The sequence below is a fragment of the Teleopsis dalmanni genome, chromosome 2 (genome assembly GCF_002237135.1).
Source record: "Teleopsis dalmanni isolate 2A chromosome 2, ASM223713v2, whole genome shotgun sequence".
NCBI lineage: Eukaryota > Metazoa > Arthropoda > Insecta > Diptera > Diopsidae > Teleopsis > Teleopsis dalmanni.
Genome location: NC_051847.1, coordinates 89,880,253 through 89,904,866, shown reverse-complemented (window position 1 = coordinate 89,904,866; position 24,614 = coordinate 89,880,253). Strand labels below are relative to the sequence as shown.

Sequence of the window (24,614 nt, the reverse complement as noted above, 5' to 3'; positions counted from 1 at the left end):
ACATAGTAATAATTTTCAGTAATGCTTTTTAAAATATCTTCATCCGTTGTATGGACTATGATGACTGTATCATTATCAACATTTATAAAATCGTCTAAAGGTACACCGATTATATCAATGATGCATCTCGGCTATAGTTCTATTTAGCAAATGCAATCTATCTTGAAAACATTATCCTTCTCTATTATACACCGAATAGCATAGGTATATGAAAGCTCATACCGAGTATGATACAGCTGGCATAGAAAGTTGTTTTTTTTAAGTGAAAATAATTAATGTTGGCTAATAAGTAATTTTTATTGACATTTTTCTTAAACAATTAATATAAATAAAATATTAATTGAAAATATTAATTTTTAATAAAACGATAATGGAATGAAAAAAACTATATCGTGTAAGGGCTTTAAAAATTTAATTTCGCACTTAAGCTTAAGCTAACTTAATTATCTTTTTTTCGACAAAAATAAAAGTAGGAAAAATAGGAGTTTTCCACTGTGATCACCTGTTACACTAATACGTATATCTATAATATTTTTCCACATTTTTTTAGAATTATATTTCAGCTCTATTTCGTAGTTTTAAAATCCAAAATTGATTGCAGCTGATTGCAGGTTTGCAGCTAGATCGATTGGGTTGCCACTTTAACCGCTCTACCACACATCAATATGTAGTTATATATAATATATCTATATCATATATATCTTGTTGAATTTTGTATTTTTGTTCCTTCAAAAGGAATTTTGAGCTTTTCAAGAATGTGGTAGTGTTTTGCAATATAACTCTTCAGGAGATACCTGTGGTGTTTTAAAATTGTATAGAGTAAGGTAAAACTAGTCTAGCAAGTAGAATCTTGTTCAATAAACTTTATTGAACATTTGGCCATACCAACTAAACTACAGATTTTATATATATATTTTTTTTTTTATGGCTCACTTATAATAAAAACAAATCCTCAGAACTCATCAAAAGAGATCGCGTGAACACTGCAAGGCTTACTGCAGTTCTTATTGGTCATTGGTGTGCAGGAACTCACGCAGAGAAACTGCGCACTCCCCATAACCCTTACTGTAGAAGTTGTGGAAACCCGCAGGAGAAAGAAATAATAATACATTTTCTCTGGGAATGCCCAGCCTTAGCGTCCAGAAGATATAGGTTCTTAGAAAAATACATCTTTGATAGTCTATCAGACTGCTCAACGGTAAAGATGAAAATTCTATTAAATTACTTAAATTTGGCGGGATGGATTTAGTCTCTACTCTTCTATACTAGGGTTCTTGCGAGGAATGCGGTAGCAAAACGGTAATTAAGGTACATGGAAGTTATCCAATGGCCTGCCACTGCAACCAACCAACCATTATTAAACTTTTTGTTAATACCTTGCCAAATTTGAAACGCTAGTCACAGTTATTAGCTAAATGAATGAACATATTTCACTTGAATGAAAGTACTAACCACAGGTATACATAATTAAATTAATTATTAAAATTTATAGAAGGTGCAACTGGGCACTTTTATTCATTGTTAGGGGGCTGGCGGCTTAGTCCTTCCTTTCTCTTTGACTAATTTACATAATTCATTACAAGCTTCGCAGATTATTCGATGACTGATTTAAGATGTGCATACCGCCCCGTACGGTTAGTGACTGTTCTGAGATTAGATAGTGCTATGTAGGGCAGCCTGTCAGTTTTCGTGTATAGCTTAGGGGCTCTGTTCATTATTTATTTTTTGACCCGGTTTATTCAGAAGCATTTCATTTCGTCCATGACATTTTGAAGAGTCCTCGGAGAGCCTGACTTTGAGTAACTTGTAGCTTCTGGATAATACAGTTGGCAGCATTGCTATACGCGACCCACCCGTAGAGAAGTGCAAGTCTGATTATATGGTTTAGATCAAGTTTCTGTTTTTAACTCTAAGGTTATTATGTTCAAAAAGTGACCGTAAGCAAAGCAGTGTTATCGCACAACTACTTCTTTTGTCTTGTATGTGCTTGTGCCAAGTGAACCGCTTATCAAACGTGATTTCCAGATATTTGATACTGTCCTTCCAATTTATCGCAATGTCACCAACTCTCACATTCGGTGGATGCTGTCTGTGTTTACAAGTTATAAACAGGCCTTTGAAGTATTTATATATGACATTTTCGATATATATAATATATATATTTTATATACCTATATTTATTTTCTTGAACTTATTGCGTTACGGAAATGTTGAAATAACAGTCTTGTTATTTATTATTTTATTTTATATAATTTAAACTGATTTAAAAAAATTTAAATTGAAAAATTTGAAAAATTTAATATTTGAAAATAGTGACAAATAAAGATATTAATTAAATATAAAAAAATTGTTTTATTGATGTTCTAGATAGAATTTTTTTTTGGTTCTATTCGAAACAAATCAGGCAAAAAAGAAACAAAAAACTTTCACTTCTATAAATGTGTCCAGAAACCAACTGAAGTGCATTCAGACGTTCATCACATAATCACTTTACCGAAAATCGACTTATAGTCTTGACTTATAGTCAAGTAAGGTTACTGAGGAACAATAATTTGCATAGTAAAAAAAGCTGATACCGGTTTTACAATGAATTGTTTTGTTGTGTCTTCCTTTACTATAATTTCTTTTAACGCCCATGTCTAAATACCTCATAAATTTGTAGTCCAGTAATATATCAATATTCCTGGTCTAATTAAGGTTTAAGTATTATTTTCACTAAAAAATTTTTCTGTTGAATTATAATCAAAGATTGATTCACACTAAGTTCACGTCATATAAAAAACTGTTTAAATTTAATTTCTCTATTGTTAAATTATTGTCTATAATACGAGTACTGCTCACATATTTACATAAGACTAGACAGAATTATTTTGTATAAATTATTTTCTTTCTGCCGAAGTACTTCCGCTCAATTTAAACTTAGCTCCTCCTGCTTTCTTGGCTTTCACCAATTCTTTGATAGTGCTAGATCGTTATCTTCATTCTGGTATATCTTATTTTTTAGTCTATTATAAATATAATAGAATTGACAAACACAGAGGATTTTTTGGTTTTATATAAAATAGTCCTTTCTAACTCAGTAAAGCGATTTGCACAGATTAAAAGTATGTTAAATGAATGTTTTATATTATCGTTAATGAGGATAAGAGTGATAAGAGTATGATAAGAATGATAAGAATGACACTCTTATCTGCTAAAAATTAGGAATGATTCATATGTTATTGCCTTTTTTTTGCAGTAGGTGGGAAGCATAGAAAGCTACAGTGCGAGACTTGATCACACTAAATCTCAGGAGTAAATGGAAAAGATTTCTACAACAATGTAAAAACTTAATTTCCAGTAATTGGAAGTGAGAGATATAAATAAGAGGCTTAATACCTAGTGGACTCTGTTTGTATAAACCAGAAAGCACGAGTGTAGATGGAGAGTAGGTGGCTGGAGCAGGGTTATTAAGCGACCGCGGGTTTGAACTGTGACGGGGGGATTACGATTGGAGAGTAGGATGATGTATGTAATTGCTAAAAGATAGCCTTATTATATTTATTTTAAAAAATTACTGTTTACTTTTGAATTTATATTATGCATGGGTAGGACTATCTAGACTATCTATAGACTTGAATTTTCAGCAAAAATTCAGTCGCGTTCTAAAGACAGTACTAAGGTCTATTCGAAAAAATCCGTTAAAAATGTTTTTATGTTAAGGTTATACATTGGCTTAAGTGTGTCGTTTCGGAAGATGCCCGATTTGATATACGTGTTCATTATAAGTGTACCATCACTTTTGCTGGTACAGTCCGATATGTTACTTAAAAATGGCTTTATTAAAGTTTTGTATATTAAGCATTTTTTATAAATATTTTACTTTCGATTTTGATTTTCCAAATTAAAATTTGATTGTAGCTTTTAAGTAGTTGGCCAAATACTTCACTTGACATCAACAGTTCCTGAGCTATATATTTGATCATTATGGCTTAATATGATTCAATCATATTAAAACTCTAATTTGAGTGAATTGAATTTTTATCTGGAAGGTTTCTTACTTCAAGGTGTAATGAAAATACTTCAAGGTGCAAACTTTATGAAAATATGGATTATCAGTTGGAACTGAATTTATCAGCTGTCGCGAAGAAGGACTACACATGACGAAAATATACTTTTTGCAAATAAATTTATTTGACAACTTTTAGCAACAGGTAATTACTAAGAGTAATGAAAAAAAATAATATTTTTGAAATGTATGATATATATCTTATTTTATATTATAGTTGCCACTTTGTACTGCTTAAGTCTTTTATTGTTGCTGATATGGCTTTTGTCTTTATTCAGATTGTCGCTTCTGTCATTTCCATTGGCAAAGGCTGTCAAATTTTTGACAACATCCAACAGTGGGAAGTGTCTCATTATTTTGAAGATCAAAACGTAATCGAGTATGTGTAGATATGTCTTTTTTTGTTAAATTCTTAATGATGATATGACACAAGTAAATTTATATATTATTTTGAATACTTCAGACTTTGGGATGCTAAGAAATAATTTTCTTGATGCTCTCGTTATTTACTTAACTATCTGTCTATTTGCTGGGGAAAACTTTTGTTTTTGTTTTGATTTTATAAAAATTTTTTGTTTTAATATTTGGCTGATAGCTCATTGCATAAAATACGATCGAACTGGTACAAATTTTCGGTACGGATCTTTGGGAACATTGAGTGATCTTTCTTTTCAGCTTCATTTATATTTGAAATGTTCGCTTCTCCTCTCTTACATATATATAGATATATATATATATTTATATGTGCGTATATTATATATTTATATATTAATTGAATATTTTTCAAAAATATGAAAAATAATAGCTTTTAGCTCTATGTGCTCCTGATTGTTTCTTCCCATGTTGTTCTTGTTTTTATTGCTGTTGTAGCTTGTGTTGATTTTTGGTATAGTATGTCTTGTTGACTTAATTTTAATGGGGTTTTATAGTAGATTTCCAAAGAAAACAAAATCTCAGCGTCAAGTACTTCTGTTCGGTGGCGACGTTGAAGCGCCGTCATACCGTATTTCTCAACGTGGACAAGTAAATTCGGCCTCCATCATCCAGTTCGGTTTTGTCACTTAATCGGAACGGAAAATTTTCACTTTATTAGCATTTGTGCGTACAATTTGATAGTTTCTATCAAATTCAATCAAATCTTCTCAGTGAAAAATTTATTCGACTTCATAATTTTGAGGAGCAGATAGTTCTGATCAAATAATATTCCCAAAATGAGTTCGGTTATGGTAAATAATATAGTAAATTATTATATATAAATATTAGAAACTGGGATATAGTCGAAAAATGCTCATAATATAAAATCAGTTAATCTGTGGAGTGTGAAACTAATATATTAATATAAGTTTATTTGTGGAGAATATATACATATATAAAAAGAAGTAAAACTTTTATCAAAATAAGCAAAGTTTTATGTCAAATTAAAAATTAAATGGAATAGAAGCCTTTTTCAACTTGGATACAAAATTTTCCTAGACTGATTCGCTTTAAGAATTTTAAATAAAATATATTCGAAGTTATATTTTAATTTATTTAATTAAATTAAACAAAAACTGCATCAACTTAGGAAGTCATTCACTATAATTAAGAATACCAATTTTATTTATTCAATTATTAAGCTACCCTTGAAACCCTGAAAATAAATTTTTTTCCTAATAACCAAAAGTAATGTGATTTATAAACATTATAAAGGTAAGATAATAAAGAGTGTGGGAAAATTTTGTACTCAAAATAGAAAGGAACATCTTTAGAATTTTATTTTTTGACATTATATCCTTTTAAATCCACACATATTTCCAACAATACCGCAAATTCATTAATCTAGTTACTTATGGCTGCTTTATCTATTCCTTCGACCAAAACTTCCCCTTTTTGAAATAAAAAACGATCATTAAAATTTAGATCTAATGAATAAACTATATAATCAATGAATTAAATATGTAATCCGCAAATATTAACTATTTGAACTGCCGCAGGGTGAGTGAGTGCTTTGTTTTGGTAAAAGAAATCTTTTTGCTTTCTCGTTAAAGATGTGTTTCTGTTATTAAATTATCCAGTAACGCTACGTCACCTGATTCAGTAATTGCGTGAGCCCTTTATATATACTTAGTCAAAAACACTGTTTGTTATTTTAAGAAACACTAGTGCGATCGTCCAGTCTACGTCTTCGTTGGAGGTCTTCCACTTTTTTCAATCCATATCTTAGATCTATGTTGCATCAGTAATAATAAATCTGCTTAAAAACTGTGGATTGCTAAGCTAACACCGATTTAATTCAGTCTCAAAAATTTTAAAATGACCTTTTCAAACTAAAATATTCATATAATACTGATTGGCGAAATGTTGATAATCAAAATGCACCCCGCTTTACATAGCAATCTGATTTTAATTCAACGATTATCAAAGTTATGAAACATTTTTCGATGTCTAAGTGTTTAGCAGTAACTCTTGATCGTCCAGAACGATATTTATAAACTATGACTTAGCTAATATAACTGCATTTAAATTTAGCTAATATTCTTTTTACTATTATATGTAGTAAGTTCTTACTTCACAAAATTTTGTTTTTTAGAAAAAGGGTTAGGCGACTTAAGTGTTACCAACTACTCAAAGGTATATCTGTCAAACTGATATGGTTAACTACGACAAATTCGCATGAATGATAGGTGTTTATATTATTCATAAGCTACCACAAGCATTGGCGTCGCGTTTAAGTTTTATCAAACAAAATTTATTCGAAATAGAATTCAAACTTATTAGTGTGATTGCGTTGAATTTGGCTGGATATCGTTTAATTCGAAAAGTTCCAAAAAGCAGAAGATCTGTGTTGCACACTAAAGTAAAAAAAGTTCAACTCGAAAGAGAAAAGGAGTATCGTTCGTCTCGCTTGCACGACCGTTACGAATTTCCAAATATTGTGTTCGCTGATGAAAAATATATCCCCGTTGAGCAAGCAGTTCATAAACTCTCAAAATGATAGTGTTTTTTTAATTGAATGCACTGTCATTCACTGCCATTTGAGACTAGGAATGGCCACTCGAAGTAATTTTTCAACTCAAGAAATGGTATGGGCAGCTCTCTAATCGTACTGCCGATGAACGCTCTCCAAACGTTTTCATCGAGCCTGGTGTCAAAGTCAATGCGACTTATTATCATGAAAATCTTTTGGAAGTTGCTTTAGAGCCGTGGGCATGGAAACATTTCAGTCGTAGACCATGTACGTACCAAGACTCGGCACCGGTTTCGGTCTAATAAAGCTTGTGTGCACCAATAATGGTTAAAAATTCATGTTCCACACTCCATTTCGTTTACACAATGGATTTCAATTTCTATCCACAAAGGAATAATGTTTTTTATTAAATATTAATGCACACTACTATCATATTCTTTGAACATGTCTGGGTTTATAATATTTAGTTTGATTTTCCTGTAAAAAATTTAAGGGCCGATTTAACAATAAATTATCATTCACAGTTCTACAATTGAATTTTAAGTGGCATTATTTCTAATGTCAATATTACAATGTTACTAAACTAAACGACCCACCTCAATATTTTTCACTATTTTATCGTGGCATCAATGCCACTTTGAGAAGAGACACGAATACTTCTTTCTTGAAAGGAAAAATCACAAATCTTGGTTTTAACATATGTGGCGAAGAAACATGTGTTCTATTGCAAAAGCAATATCCTGCGTGGCAGAGTGGGCGTTACAATGGCCTATACAGCATTTAAAGCCTTGGAAATTGCCGGAAATTGTCAGGGCCAATTTAAAGAAGTATGATTAATATTAATGACAAATTGCGCAAACAAAATCTCTGTATCGGTCAATGTTCTATGTGATGTAATATAATTCAGCTCATGTATCGCACCAATGTCGGTCTTAGCTGTACTGGTCGACGGCTTACTTGTCGATATCATTATACAGTTATTGCTCTCCCCTTATCAAATGTACCCATTCAAGTACACTTTCTTTTATTAAAAATACTGTTAGTTAAGTTCAATATATTGCCATTGGGAAGTCCACACGGCCAAACAATTCTGTACCTGTTTAAAAATAATTGTAAATTGCAGTAAATGTTAGGTTTCCAAGTCTGTCAATCATAAATTGTTGTTGAAACGTAGAGATCTGTGTGCACTGATATCTCTTTCATATCACATATTGTTTTTTAATCATAAAAAAATATGATGTTACTATATAAAAAACTCGAGTTTAGTTTCATGCAATATTACCGATTACTTACAATATATATATTATTCTTCAGTTTATTCTTCAATTCATATTTCGTACTAATTTCCTATCCACCTTATTTATTAGAGTTGGCCCTCAGATCTTACAAGGATTTTCAGGAAAATATATTTTACTCTAAGAATGTAGTCATATCTGAAACAAATATTTACTTTGAAAATAATGATAAATCATATTATAATTCCGACGTTATAGAAGCATTAGAATTGATTGTATTGTTATTGAAGAACTTTATATCGAAACAAAAAATCGATTTTGAAAAAAGTTTATTTTGAATTGCTAGTCTTGAAACTAATTTCATTTTCTTTTTTATGATTCACTCTGTTTGGTACTTAGGGTTTTTACAGGGCTTTTGAATCTATTTCAGTTCGGATCTGTGTATTATATACATCATTCACTGTGTATCATATGGAGACATTTTCAGCATTGAATATTTTTATTCCAGTCATTATTTAACTCGAATCTTCTGGTAAGCGGTTCCATTGAAAGGTTACTCTAGCCATATAATTACTTCCTTTATATAAAATATCTTTAATCAATTTGCATTTCATATGCCTTGGACGTTAAAAACATATCTCACGGTATATACGCTCTGCTTAATACGTCTTAAAGATACCTCCGAGGCAGCTTTTAAGAAAAACGCGTTTTCACTTCTAGCTCAATATTGTGCGTTTCAACGTTCCTTAGTACATGAACTATAAAACATAGTCAAATAAATTTTAAGAAAATTAAGCTTCGCTTTAACGCTAAAGTTAATGCGTTTCCATATATTATTTATAATATTGAACGCAGAGTTTACTTTGTTTATGGGAATGAAGTCTTGTTGAGAATTAAGTTAGTATTTTTTATTGAAACAAGTTAAAAAGCAAACAATTCAATTCTAATTTAATTCCAGAATTCATACTTTCCCAAGCAAAGAAGAAATGTATTTATAAGAGATATCTATATAAAATAATTACGATATATATATATATATATATATATATATATATTTATCCTTTAAATTCTAGGAGGAGCATAGGGCCGTAACAAATAACTTCCACTCGGTACGATTGGTGGCCAATAGCTTCAACTTTCCCAGCCTTTCCGCATGTGTGACATTTCCGTGTTGGTTTGTGTTCTCCAGTTAAGAGCAGGTCTGCCCCTTCTTCTGTTACGAGATACCTTACTTTTGATAGTATTACACGTTTACTTTTCCTATTAAAAGAAATATTGGATGGAACTGACGTAGTCTTCCCCTTCAAGTCTTTATCATATATCTGGATAAATGAATTTGTCGATTCACAATATCCACTAGACAGTAATAATATTATAATCCTTAAATCGGTTAAGGAAGCATGCAATATCTAATAGCCAATAATTGTAATTATAATTTTTAAATCGGTTAAGCATGCATTATTGTTTCAGGGTATTAGGTCTTTTAGACGGCTGATCACTGATTACTAATATAATTGAGCGATTTATTAGAACATTCTCTTGGGTGTGAACAAATAATGTTTTGTACTTATTAAATTCAAGCAATATGTTGTTGAGACATGTAACATCATCGAGGTCCAGAATAAATATTATTCGGAATGTACTGAATGATGTCTTATATTTAAACTAATTACTTTACAGATCATATATAGTTTGAATGTAGTGCGACAAATCAATTTGAGATTGTTCTTGAATAAAAAAATTTGCAATTGAAGACCCTTAAGTTGTTGGTTTTAATATATCAAGAAATTGTGATTATTACTGTTTATGATAGTGTAAATATATAAATATATGATTATATAAAACGATTTGTTGATTTAACAAGTGAATTCGTAAGAAAGCGGCAATAATTTGTGACAGAACCGCTCGAAGGTCTGTTGTCGAAAGTACTTTACACTTATTTGCCAATAAATTTGATACATAAACATGGCAATTGCAAACTACAGCAAACATTGAAATCAACTATAAAACTTAAGATAATTTTAAATTTTCTTTTAAAAATTTCATGTATTAATATTATTTTTTTACAAATATTTCGAGTGCAGAAGCCTCAAGAGTGTTTCTACTCACCAACAATTGTTTTCGTTGCTTTCATACTTACAAGAAAAAGTTGTGCCCCGTCAAACGTCACCACATGCCATGGGAGGTGAAAATGGAAGACACTTTTAAAAATATTAAAACATTTAAATAGACATCTTCAACGACTAAGAATACAAAAAAATGTTTTTTCATGAAAGCAACTAAAATCTCTATCACTGCTGATCTGTGCAACATATGCAGCAAACGATGCGTTGCAGTATCTTTGCCAAGAAGTCAGCGAAAGGCAACCAAGTGCCGCTGATGGAGCCATGAGTTATTGTTTTGCTTTCACCTATTTGCTCTTATTTGTTGCTGAATATACGAGGGAAGAGCAATAAACTTTATAGTTTCAAATTAGATATATATAGTATAAACTGAATAATACTGTTAATGAAATACTTACTTATATCGTACATATTATTTTCTAAGGTATATTATAGGTGTATGCATTTATTAAGAGAAAATAATAAAATCAAAGGAACAAAATTTAGATATCTAAATAATAATGAAAATTCTATTTGCCACACTAATTACAACAATTTTTTTAATAATTAAATAATGTTTTTTTGGGTTGTTGGGTATTACTATACTACGCTTCTTATTGAAGTCCTTCTGGTCTATGTATAAACAGTACTAATCCTTGGTATCACAACTGGCTATTATTTGAGCTTAAGTGGGCTTTAGTGCACAAGGTCACCACTCCAACTTAACCTATTTTAAACATCTTTTTGGTGTATTATTTTCATTATAAATAATAAGATTCTTTAGAAAAAATGTAGAAATTGGCTTTTATTCCATTTTAAATAATCTCTTATATTATGGTTTTCTTCAATATAAAAGCAATTAGTTTTCCAGATCAAGAACAACGTCTTTTCTTGTGCTAGAGAGGATTCCTTCTAAAGAAAAATTCTTTATATAATCTTGATATGAATTATTATCTGTGAATTTAATCATCTGAAACAATAATGAAATTATGTTGATATTATGCATGTTCACACATGGGTTAATGGGTTATACAGATCTATTGAAATGAAATCACTTTATTAGAATTTAATGTTATATTTAAATAAAAATTGTGATATCCTGTATTAGATTTATATTTTACACATACTCAAAATTATTTTAGTTTAGATCTTTCTATGCCTTCAAGCTTTAGATTTCGATTTTGAGATTACTTGCAGTGTTCTTCTTCTTATATTTAAGAACGTATTCAGATTTTATTTGTTTTCATTTTTCTTTGTTGTAATTAATACCTTACAAAACTAGGAACTTACTCTAACGCAACTTGTCGGTGTTGTGGGAAGGAGTATGTGATCAAAAAACGCGTGCTCGAAGTTTGACGGCATTGATGCATATATAAGAGTAATACTTAGCTGCGAAATTTATTCAAAGAAATAAGATATTGTGAAGTAGGTTCAACAGAAAAATTGGACGAAAAAATCTTACATGCCGAAATACTATGAATCCATAAAGACCGCACAACAGTTTACTAGGTTGCAGTGCAAGATTCCCCAACGCAATAATTATAATAATATTAATTGTCATTTCTAATATATCATGAGGTGTTTGTTATCCCATGGTAGTACTTTTTGTTCGCATTATTTCTATATTTGATTTTGAATGTAATTCCCAATAGTTTTATATCGAGAACTATAGAAAGATCTATATCGAGAACTATAGAAAGATCTATATCGATTCATAGTCAGTTTCTAAATAAAAGTGTCCAGGAAACAAATAAAAATTAACGCATTAAGTCTCTAGTGATTTCTGTTTCCTATTAAGATTTATTTTAATACTTTTTGAAATGAAATCCATTAAATTTTTTTATATGTTAGTGGTAGTTTTCTTATACTAATCATATTTTGTTGTTAAATATTAACAAATTAATACGATGACCGAGATGATAGTCGAGTAGAGAAAAGAAATTGCTACTTGCACGATACTCTAAATAATTGTCAAGCTAAAGAGTTGATGCGTACGTTCAAGTAGGGTGGCCCTATTTAATAAAACGGAATTGAAGTTTTTGACAAACTATCTTATGGATCGTCATAGCCTGCGTTATCTTCTTAACAAGGTAGATCTCTCTAAAGAGACAGAATTTCAAATTTGTTTGTAGGCAGATGAAACCCCTAATCATATATTCTATGATTGTTTATTTTAGACATAGGCCAACAGAAAACTGCTACGTCTGAGTTTTATGCCCATTTTTAAAGGGAGGATATTCTTTACAGGTGGAATTTTAACTTTTATTCGAAAGGAGGAGTGTCTTTTGGTTAGTAATGGTCGGTGTTATTATTTATATATTTTTATTACAATTATTGACGTGAAATCGTCCACGAGCCAGAAGAGTTCTATTATTCCAATTTAACTATTGATTACACAAAGCCCTTTAAAGCTTTGTGAATAAAGTCCAGAACTAAATTTAGAGAAAAGCTCTTAATCTATTCTGGTGATAGGAATATGATTCTTCTGTGCGTTGTTAAATCTGGACAGTCACAAAGAATATGCATAGTAGTTTCCTTATCTTCGAGGCATAATCTGCATTTCGCATTAGCAGATAATCGCAGTTTATGAAGGTGATATCATGGTCGGTAAGTAACACAAAGATTAAACATGGTTGCTGTGTTCCATTATCTGGAAGTCAGAACCCCGTTTATTTACAATTGATTGAATTGTACCTTCTTAATCTTTTATATTTGTTATTAAGCGAAACATCAAATAATAACACACTTAGGACCAATTTTTAAATTGCTACACATGTTATTTTGTTGTAGATTGGTGAACTTATATATATATTATAATTATACGATGTTATATGTTAGATAAGACATATATGTTAATATTTAATACTAAAACAAAAATTTTATAAAATTATTTGCTAAGTGAAAATAACGAAATGATATAATCCATAATTTTCTCACTCTCTCTATCTATTCTATATATAAGTATTACATTCGTAATGAAATCGTTGACAAAAGACATTTTTAAGGAAAAAAAATATTGATAAGAAGAAAAATTGCTAATAACGAAATAATATAATTAATTATTTTCTCACGTTTAAGCCTTTTCTACATATAAGTGTTATAGTCTTAATGAAATCTTTGACGAAAGACATTATTAAAGAAAAAAGATATATTTTGATTTTAATATTAAAAAAATTATTTGCCTTTATATTATTAATTATTTTTAATTAAATTGTTAAATATAAAATAATGTTCATACACATTATGCAACCCCGTTCAATTGTTGTAGTTCTTCTCCTATTAAAAGCTATGACAAGTGTACCTAATCACCAACAATATTTTCGCACATAGATGTGATGTACTTTTGCTTTTGGGAATCTATGAGCTCATAAAACTCATACATTCGTTGGTATTAATAGCAATTTATATCCCTCGTACCTGCATTATTTCAGTCTCATACAAATGTAATTGTCTATCCAATGACTTTCGTACATACGTTTTGCAACTGAGATCATAATTTTGTCGCGTACCAAGCCAAAATATTTTCTGCATTCCCTCGATGGGATGGATAAAGGAGAGGAGGTGGCGAGGTGTAACCACGTACTTGGTCTTCTGCATTTTGTTCGTATCTAACGAATTTATTAATATCATCTTTGAGAATGTCTTTCGTGGACTTCTGTGCCTTCACATAATTCGTCTAAGCCTAAACGGTTAGCGAGAATTTAGTTTTTCTTTAACATTTCCCAACGCAACATTTTTGGACTAACAAGAGACCGAGTTCGAGAACGAACACGCGTGGTCATCCTTTGCGTGTGCAGTCCTTATAGACCTATTATACCAACGTGTCTTCGAGTGTTCATTTCAAATTAATTTCTGCATTATAAATTTTTTTAATAATATTATTTATTAATTTAAATCGCAATCATGAGTGTAAGTGCAACATTAAAATAATTTTACAAATAATTTATTAATTGATATTGCCATAAGTAAAAGTATCCTGAGATTATTTTTTTACATTTCATGTTAATTTTTTTAAAATTTATATACTGTCGTGCCAAAATGGTCAAAACATTAATAAAATTTATATTTTTTTAATTAAACGGTAAAAAATTATATACTCAAAATATTGTGAGTGATATATGGAAATGTCACATGTCTGCGTTTTTTATGTCACGAACGTTAATCTTGCGTGTCGTTTGAGTGCCTTGGACCACACATTACGTCCATTTTCCACGGTGCATGCGACTTTCTATATTCTTGATCAGATTGCGCCTTTTTTTGTAGATAAATAATGTAGTATATTTGCGGAATCTGAAGTACTTGTGTGGCGTATTATATAAATAAAAGTAATACGGAGCCTTGAATAATAATAATTAAAATTAATGTGAAATAATTAATAATGAAATAATTTATGACAAAACAGAGAGCAAAATATGGACACATAGAGCAACTAAGTTATAAATCCATAAGACTTGGGTTTATATAAAACTAAAACTTGGCTTCAAATTATTATTGTGGCTTTAATATGGTAGTGTTAATATGGTAGCAGTGAAACCAAATTATATTATTAATAATCAAACTAATAACAATTGTTCTTAGTTTTGCTAGAAACATTTTTTTCTTCTTCCCTTTATTAATATAACTGCCAAGATTTGGTATCTAGTATCTACCATAGTATAATTTTTACATAGTGCAAATCACAATAATAATCCAAATCAATATTAAGAATTACATGTATAAACTATTAACAAAAAATAATTAAAACGTGTTTAAATTAAATAATATAAGATATTTAAACATAAAAACTAGATGAGTCAATGAAAAGTTTACGATTGTACTGTGTACATGTTAGATAGGTAGTTATGGATTATTATATTGATAGTTCTGATAAAAAAAATGTTTCAATGTCTATTATATGTGGCTTCGTGCTAAAAATAACAAAATTATTATTGATTTATTTGTTAAAACTCATTTAGTTAGTACACATATTACTTACATACTTATTTGGCCTTAACCACCCCTTACCGAGTTACGGCCCGACGCAGCATGGCTCTCCAGGCGCCTCTGCTGCATGTGAGCCTTCTTCAGTCTCGTACGTTAGTTCAGTTAGTACTCCCTCAATTTGATCACTTCACTCCTGTCGCCAGTGCATGACGTAGGGACAGTACACATATTTATATACCTATAATAGAAACGTCATATTAGAATTAGTTTTAAAAAGCGGTTAGAAATATCTTTTAGAACAAAGTATCGTCTATAATCGCAATATGTTGCGTCAGTGAAAGCCGAAAATCCTGTTCAGTTTAAATTTTAATAATAAATTTCTAATTTAAATCAATCAACACATAATAATTTTAATACATATAGAATACAAAATTCGATATTATATTAGTTCAATAACTTTTATACTTTCTCTTTGGCTAGGGTATATACTCAGCGGGTATATGAGTACCAGAATTTGTACACAAGAACTTGTTTTATCTTCTATTGAGTAAAATGGGTTTTACAAAAATAGATAGATAGACATTATGTCATTTTAAATGTTAGACACGGAGTTCAAATTTTATTAAAAATTATTATTTATTCAACTAAAAAGTGCAATGACTTACAACTCTGAAGTATTTTTTATTTAAAAAATTGCTTTATTCTGATATATTAACACAAGAACGGATCAAGTAAAAAATTGTATATTCAACATTATAATATCTTCCTATTATTCTATTATCATGTCAAAATTGAAGCTTACGCTCTTCTACAAACTACTACTCAATGCTCAAATATATAGTGTCTGACATCACTGCGTCATAGGAAGCTGCACATATATTTACATATTTATGTAGGCTATATATATAAATTAGTAATTAAATAAAAAACTAATTGTTTATTAGTATATACTAGTTATATGGTGCTGTACTAGTTATATATGTATATAACAAGGTGGCATGTGAGAGAAGACGTGTGACAAATGGTTGCAGTTGTTCAGTTGTGTTAAAGTATTGGATTATATTCTAAAATATTTTTTAATTAAATATTTGTTAGTAAAATAAAAGTACATTTTTATATATACTAATTGTAATAATTACGTATTTACGTAATATTAAAATACGTAAACAAAAAAAAAATTCTATTAAATTATGGATCCCATGTCAAACTGTGGAACTGTGGTCTTTTGAGATTCAAAATAAGTTAAGCCAATTTTTATCACATTAGCCTAAAGTGAATCGTATTTTATAGAAGGTATTTTACATTGATCGAAATCGTTTTTGATTGCCGGAGGGAAGGTCTAAACTATGTGATAGATATATACTCTACTAGATAGTTTTTAAACTATCTCGTCGGTCATAGCTTTCTCTTTAAATGAATCATTTGTTGTCATTTGTTGTCTGTGCAGTTCTCTCATTATTCATTCACTTTATCTTGTCACCTTTTTGATGAGTTCTAAGATCCCACCAAATACACAGCATTATCTTAACGTTGTGGATTTTTGGCTTTGAGCTCGATTTATCTGTTTGGTACGCTTAAAATGCTGTTTTTTTAAATTTCAATGTATTGATTTTTTTTCTGTAAGCATTTTTGACATTCAAAATCGTTTTTCGACGTTTTTCGGCTTCAACTCATATGTCAACCGAGTGCCTTGCTTTTAGATGACACCCAAGAAAAACAATGGTTCTTAAGTAAAGCCATTCTTTTTCAGTTTTCTATTTAAAAGAGTGATTCCACAAAATTTTCCGCAAATTTTGATTTAAGGCTCATTTCTCATTATTGAAAAAATATAATAGGAACAGAATAGAATAATTTATTCTTAATAGAGAGTAACTGACTGATTTCTTACAGCTGACAACTGTAAAATTAAGTATTACATTACAGTATATATTTGAATAAGAACATCTGTTAACAAATTTTGATGACTAAGTTATTGACCTAACAATTATTAAATGTTATTTGTTTTTAATGAATAATTGAATAAAATCTCAGGTGTTTTAAAAAGTATTACTTAATGTAGATAACACTTGTCTTAATTTACTGTTGATAAATATTTATATACTTAAAAAATACTTAATATTTAATAAATATTTATATACTTAAAAAATACTTAAGGGAAATTGGAAAGAGTAAATATCAAAATATCACACAATATATTATACATATTATTTATTTATATATTATACATCTATATATATATATAGTAACATTTAATTTAACATTTAATTTAATATTAATAATAATAATATAAAATATTATTATGTAAATATAATAATTTGATTAAATGAAATTGGCTTAAAATTTAGAATATTAATAAAAAAAATTATAATAATAGAATTAATTTTAATAATGGATGTAATATTAAAAGATTATATGTAATAATTTATTGACATTATTATTAATAAAAAATATTTCCTGATGTATTATTATATATATAATAGTATATATATTATATATATTATTATATATAGTTATTAATAAATTTATATTGTGTTATTTATATATTGTATTTTTTTTTTTATTTTAGGATGATTTAACAAAGGAACAAATTGCGCGTAAGTCCACATCTATGAATATATTATATTGACAATACATTAGTTATTTTCTATCCATTCACAATCGAAACATTTCAGATCGGCATAGCATTTATTGCATATACCTACAGACCACCTTTTCATTTAAATAGAAATACGGTGAATAATTAAGTGAATTATATTTGTACTTTTACAATAATACCATTTTTATTAATAAAATTAGAACCACGGTAATGTTAACCCTATATACAGTATACTAGTATATTGTACTTCTTAGTTTTTATAAATCCTTTTTGATTCTTAAAATCAAGCTTTCATAATCTGATTTAGTGATTTGGCGAAGTCTTGAGTCCCCCAGAAAACAGCATTGCCACTGAAAGAAGAATTAAACATTTAAATAAGTAATATTTTTCAATGGATATACAATAAATTAGTATTAAATAATAATAATAATAATATAATTTTTATGTTTTGGTATAATTGAAGACAAAATTGACAATTGTAGGGAACTGCGTCATTTATTTCATAGTAGGACTTCATTATTTGGTTCAAGTACTTTCTGTTTGACAAATTTAAAGTTTTCGTAAGAGCACCTCAATAATCCGAAAAATATTCACGTAAGTAGTCAGTCGATACTTTCCGTCATTTAAGATTGTCCGTTCGGTGTAATTTATTTCGAGTTGCCAACATTGAAAAATGAATATTTTGCTTAATAAAAGACAACTCCTACACGACGGATTATCTAAATGACCAACACTTCACTGTGCTAACCAAGAAGTGATAGACTAATGTGAGCGGACGGACAAACGGACTGACAACCGAATTGAATTGGTGTGGTGCGGAGCGACTGAAAAGCCGCCGTGGCAATAGACAACGGCGAGGTAGATTTTTCTGCGTCGCGTGCAACTGGTGGACAACATAAGAAAAAGTTGCATTTATTTTTAAAAATATCTGCAACATTTCATTTTAAGATAAAATTTTTTTTAGAAAGGTGCAAGTACTTCAAAAGTGTTGTAATGCAATAAATTAAAAGCAAATCACACATGTGTTGGGTTTTAGGTTGAACAATAATTTTTCTTAAATGCGATAAGTACAAAAAGTGGATTTGCCGGGTTGAGTAACTATCGAATGGCGGAAGCCAATGCGAAGCTTGACAAAAATCAAACTGATATTATATATATATTTACAATTATTTCAAAAAAGATACAAATAAATATAATGCGTGCATTATAATATATGTTTATTAACATTTCTCAATAAAAAACTACTATGATTTTATTAATCATAATATTCTTTAATGTTCTTAAATAATAGATTATTTTAGGTAAGATTTTACTTAGGTTCATATAGAATGATAAGCTAAATTTCTTCCCCAGTGTACTTGTACACATTATGGTTGCATCATTTCAAGGCCATTTCTGTTTCCGATATGGTGCTTCTCGTGAGTTTTTAACTAAGACTGCCATTAAAAGTTTTGAGTTTAAAATCTAAACAAAAATTAGTTTACAACGGAATGAAAACATATTGTGCCATAGACATTATGTACATACATATAATAATGTAGAAATTTAAATGTTAATAAAATTTTGAAGAATCTTTGTCTTTAATTAACATTCTCAGGCTTAAAGGTTCAGTTAGTCTGTACGTACTGCAAGAACTTAAGCGACCTTAAGTCAAAGCGAAATGCACAACAAACTAAATTTATGTAGTTCATAGGAACGAAATTAATAAAAGCGGCGAACTTTGTTAAAAATTGAGTTAAACAATATGAAAACAATCGCAGTTCGTATATGTATATTGATATGTGTATATTGATATGTTCTATATTACACTATGTTCCATAACTTTTTCATTTCCTTAATTGGAACTATAATGCCAAATGCATCTTATGCTTTGAACGTATTGTGGATATAGTAGATCTATGGAACACTGTTAATACTTTTAATTCAGTTATAAATTTTTTATAGTTTATCATATCACTGAAATAATTAGTCATAATTTAAATCAACTTCGAACCAATACTTAGACTGTGTGCGAGCTCGAGTAAATTGAGGTAAAGTAAATTGAAATTTTCTAGGGATGTTTTGCAAGCACTCTTTTACATAAATATTTATTTATTTATTTATTTATTTATTTTACTGATTTATTATTTTTGGATAAAACTTTTCAAATTATTTAATTATTTATTAAACTTTTTTTAAAATTTCCACAATGGTGACACCGAATTTATATAATTTTTATCTAATTTACCCTACTAGAAATTCTGGTAAATACCAAATTCGCTGCCATACAGACATAATTTACTATTTCGTTCAATTTATCATCAAATTTACTCGAAATCGCACACGGGCTTAACAATGATAATGTTTATCGCATTACAATATAAAATGGATATAGGAGGATTTATAATTATTATCATTAACAGTCATTATATAACATATTGCTATAACATAAGCAATTATAATAATTTCTGAAAAATAAATAAATTGTGATAAGATAAAATTTAATATGGGAACAGTTTTAAGAGTTTTGAAATTAGGATAGGTTTTATTCCTAACCTAAAAACGAAAAGTTCTTCTTTTTTCTTAGTAGTTATTAAAAAAATGTATTCAACAATATATACAATATATATATATATATATATATTATAAGATATATATATATTTGCTATCGAGATTTGTTAACCTATCTCAGAATAATTATTGTAACTTAAAAAGTTGCTTCATAAAACTTGTCGAGGAAAGAAAGGTTATTTAAATAAAGAACGTTCCTCTCTATGTCTATGATTATATTATTTAATATAAAAAGGACATTGCATTAATATCGGGAATCTAGTTTCAGTTGCTGTGCCGCATTGTCTGCGCATATATATACACATGTCTATATTATCACTACCCATCAATCAGTTCAATTATTGATAAGAGAGGTATTACTGGATCGGTCCAGTTTTTTCTAAGAAATGTTGCTTTATTCGCAACTGTGGGTGCTTGAAAGGACATATACTTACACCTATTGGTTACGCTCATACTTATGCTGTTAGAAACAAACAAATTGGTATGATAATTCTCTGTTATATTTTATGTATAAAACCTATCTCTACTCTGTATAGATATAAGTTAAATTATAAATATTATTTGTTTCCCTATAATTGTAAAAAAATAAAGAGTCATGAAATATTAAATATAACTTTCCACATCATTCTGTAAAGGTTTATGTTTGTGAAAGCTTTTATGAGGTAAGGTCTTCACCATTACGTTTATATCTGTGGTACTTATGATTTTATGTCAAATCTCAAGGATGAGCGTTTGATGTGCTAAAGGTTTCCCCAAAATTGGTTTTATAATTGGACAATTGTCAAAAATCAATTTGACTTTGTGATAGAAATATATGGAATAAAGCATTAGCATTTCAGTATCTGAATTGATATAGACTAAAATGTGTTTGACCTATATTGTAATAACAACAATTTGCAATGTATTTATTATTACGATTGCTTTTTATAAACATTAGATATTCTTGAATAATTCTTTGAAACTATATCTTTACTTATTAAGATTAGTTTCTATTCAATACCGTCTTTTATATTCACAATCATTATTCACTGGCATTGATTACACACTAAATTTCACTAAATATAGTTATTTAAAAATATTTAATAAAAAATTTTAACAAATTCTTAAAATTGTGTCTTTGTAGTTTTGCGCAATGCGTTCAATGCCTTCGATCCAGAAAAAAATGGCTACATCAACACAGCTATGGTTGGCACCATTTTGAGTATGTTAGGTCACCAACTCGATGATGACACATTAGCTGGCATTATTGCTGAAGTCGATGAGGATGGTTCCGGACAGATTGAATTCGAAGAATTTACAACATTAGCTGCGCGCTTCTTAGTTGAAGAAGATGCAGAAGCTATGCAGGCGGAGCTTAAAGAGGCTTTCCGTTTGTATGACAAAGAAGGCAATGGCTATATCACAACTGGTGTCTTACGTGAAATTTTGCGTGAATTGGATGATAAACTAACTAATGATGATTTGGACATGATGATTGAGGAAATTGATTCTGATGGATCTGGCACCGTGGACTTCGATGGTTAGTAACCTAACAATATTAAACCAAAATATTGATTAAATTTTTATAAATTTTTGCTTATTATAGAATTCATGGAAGTCATGACCGGTGAATAAATATAACAACAGTTAAGACCACCTGCGCCGTACGAGCATCCAAATTTTGAGTTAGGAAACTATTTCGGTCACCTACACACACATATAAACATAAAGCGCGATCAATCTCCTTGCTCCAAACATCAAATCCTACTACATGCATTCACATTTGATATACGTTATATAGAATTTTTATTATTCACCATTTAAAAATGGGAAAGCCACAAAAATCGATTTTATGCAAAACTGTATTATACATTTAAAAAGATAAATGAAATTTTTACTAATAAAGTCTAAAATAATACCAACAACAACACAATGATCAATTTTTCATTTCTTACTTATGCCTGGGAACAAGTTCAAGTCACTGTTGAACTGATCTTTCAAACTCAATCTCGGCAATATCAATCATAATACAATATATAATAATTATATATACAATTTTATGCAACAAAAAACAAATGTAAAAATAAATTTAAATCTATTAGTATAAAAGACAGACAGACCACTTGTCTACACAATCAACACCCCCATGTCGATTAAGTCGTTCTAACGTAATGACAGCGAATTAGCTGAACAATTAAGCTCGGTTTCAGCCACATTTATTATGTTAAACAGTTCGGATAAGCCGTCGAGGAAATTAATTTTTAAGTATATTCAAGTTGTGTTTTTTTTAAATAATTTTTTGTTATATATATCGTTATTATATCTTGTTCTCTATATTTTTATATGCATATTATTAAGACTTTTTGAACGTTTAATTTGTTAAATTTTAATTGTGCGAGATAAGTAATCGTTATTGATACAACACATGAAGAGCAGATGATTTCTTCCTAACTAAATTAAAAATTAATTTAAATTAATTAAATTATTATAGTTTTCCATGTTATGTATACTTTTTCATTTATATTTTGAGAGATTTTATAAAGGATTTTGAAATGATTGTAAGGACAAATGAATAAATAAATATGCAATGGAACAGCCTGTAATGGCATTGGTTGAACATTATTTGTTTTTAATTAATTAAATTTTTATAAGTAGAAGATAAAATAGTTTAATTAAAATAACAGATTATAAATTGAAAGATCGTATAAAATGTCTGAAGAGTAATTTCTAAATGAACATGCGACTACGTATAATTAAAAGATATACTCATTTCACACAACAAACTTAAGGCTTCTTCCAGAAGGAGGCTAAATAGTTGAAAGAGAAAGCTAAAGAAACGTTGTAAAAACTGAAAGTCGAATAAAAGATGCGAATATTGAGAGACAAAGTAAACCGATATATCTGGTATTATTTTCATTTTTACTGAACATTTGAAAAAATAAAGAAATGGAATACTCGGTAAGGTATGGATTACTGAAGACATCTTGAATGTCAAAAGAATCAAAAATATTGTTAGAATTTATTTGTTAGAAATTACTTGTAAATTTGTTAATAAAACTTTCATAAAAGTTAAAAGTCAAGTACGGCTTTGGGTCAGTTGGTGCGCTGATTCTGAGCTTCACATTTGGCAGGATCCAAGTTCGATTCCTGGTACTTACAGTCTCAAAAATAATTATTTACTTACTTACTTACTTAGTTGGCCATTACAGACGTGTGTCGTCCTTGGCCGCGTCGAGTAGCCTCCGCCAGTCAGCCCGATTAGTTGCCTTCTGACGCCAGTTGGTAGTACCGAGCGCCCCCAAATCGTTGGTCACCTGGTCCACCGAAGATGCGGACGTCCTCTACCGCGTTTTCCACCTGCGGGTACCGAATCAAATACCTTTCTAGCCGGAGCACTTCCTTCCATTCGAACAACATGACCAAGCCAGCGTAGCCGCTGAATTTGTATGCGCTTAACTATGTCAATGTCGCGGTATAGCTCATACAGCTCAACGTTCCATCTAATTCGATAATCGTCGCCAACGCGTAAGGGACCATAGATCTTCCGAAGAATTTTTCTCTCGAATGCACCTAACGCCTTCTCATCACTGTTGGTAATTGTCCAAGCTTCTGCACCATACAGCAAGACAGCCATGATAAGGGATTTGTAGAGCGTGATTTTTGTTTGTCGAGAGAGGGCTTTATTTCTCAATTGCTTACTTAGCCCGAAGTAACATTTGTTGGCAAGAGTAATTCTTCGTTGAATCTCTAGGCTGACGTCATTTTTGGTGTTTAAGCTGGTTCCTAAACAAAGTCTTTCACAACTTCGAACTTATAATTGTCAACAGTGACGTAGGTCCCAAGACGCTCCGGAGATTTGTTTGTTGACAGAAAGTACTTTGTTTTATCCTCATTTACCACAATACCCATTTGCTTTGCTTGTTTTTCTAAGTTGGAAAATGCCGCACTGACGACGCGTGTGTTCAGACCAATGATATCAATATCGTCGGCATACGCAAGCAGCATTACACTTTTGTAGAATATTGTGCCAGTACGGTTTAAATCTACTGCTCGAATTATCGTTTCCAACATTAGGTTAAAGTAGTCACACGACACGGAGTCACCCTGTCTGAAACCTCGTTTGGTATCAAACGGCTCAGAGAGGTTCTTTCCAATTCTAACGGAGCTGGTGGTGTTGCTCAACGTCATTTTACATAGCCGTATAAGTTTTGCTGGGATACCAAATTCAGACATA

At 29.8% G+C, this 24,614-nt stretch overlaps 2 protein-coding genes across 3 annotated transcripts in view; both read left to right on the top strand.

Annotated features, from left to right (window-relative positions):
* Window positions 1-24,614, top strand: part of LOC119678298 (rap guanine nucleotide exchange factor 4) — a gene marked incomplete in the record, with an annotated part of 493,194 nt that overhangs the window by 238,950 nt on the left and 229,630 nt on the right.
* On the top strand, window positions 5,103-22,999 carry LOC119678303 (troponin C). Of its 2 annotated transcripts, none has more exons than XM_038090061.1 (4): window positions 5,103-5,274; window positions 17,822-17,849; window positions 21,525-21,920; window positions 21,987-22,999. In XM_038090061.1, the coding sequence occupies exons 1-4, from the start codon at window positions 5,260-5,262 to the stop codon at window positions 22,013-22,015; spliced, it is 468 nt and encodes a 155-aa protein (XP_037945989.1). In that variant the 5' UTR covers window positions 5,103-5,259; the 3' UTR covers window positions 22,016-22,999. The 2 variants fall into 2 exon arrangements, with proteins under 2 accessions (XP_037945989.1, XP_037945990.1); XM_038090062.1 differs by lacking the exon at window positions 5,103-5,274 and adding an exon at window positions 13,983-14,241.

Excerpts from the sequence above, each read along its gene's own strand:
- LOC119678303 (XM_038090061.1), top strand. Across the intron at positions 17,850-21,524 it reads AACAAAGGAACAAATTGCGC|TTTTGCGCAATGCGTTCAAT; the intron begins GTAAGTCCACAT and ends GTGTCTTTGTAG. Across the intron at positions 21,921-21,986 it reads TGGCACCGTGGACTTCGATG|AATTCATGGAAGTCATGACC; the intron begins GTTAGTAACCTA and ends TGCTTATTATAG.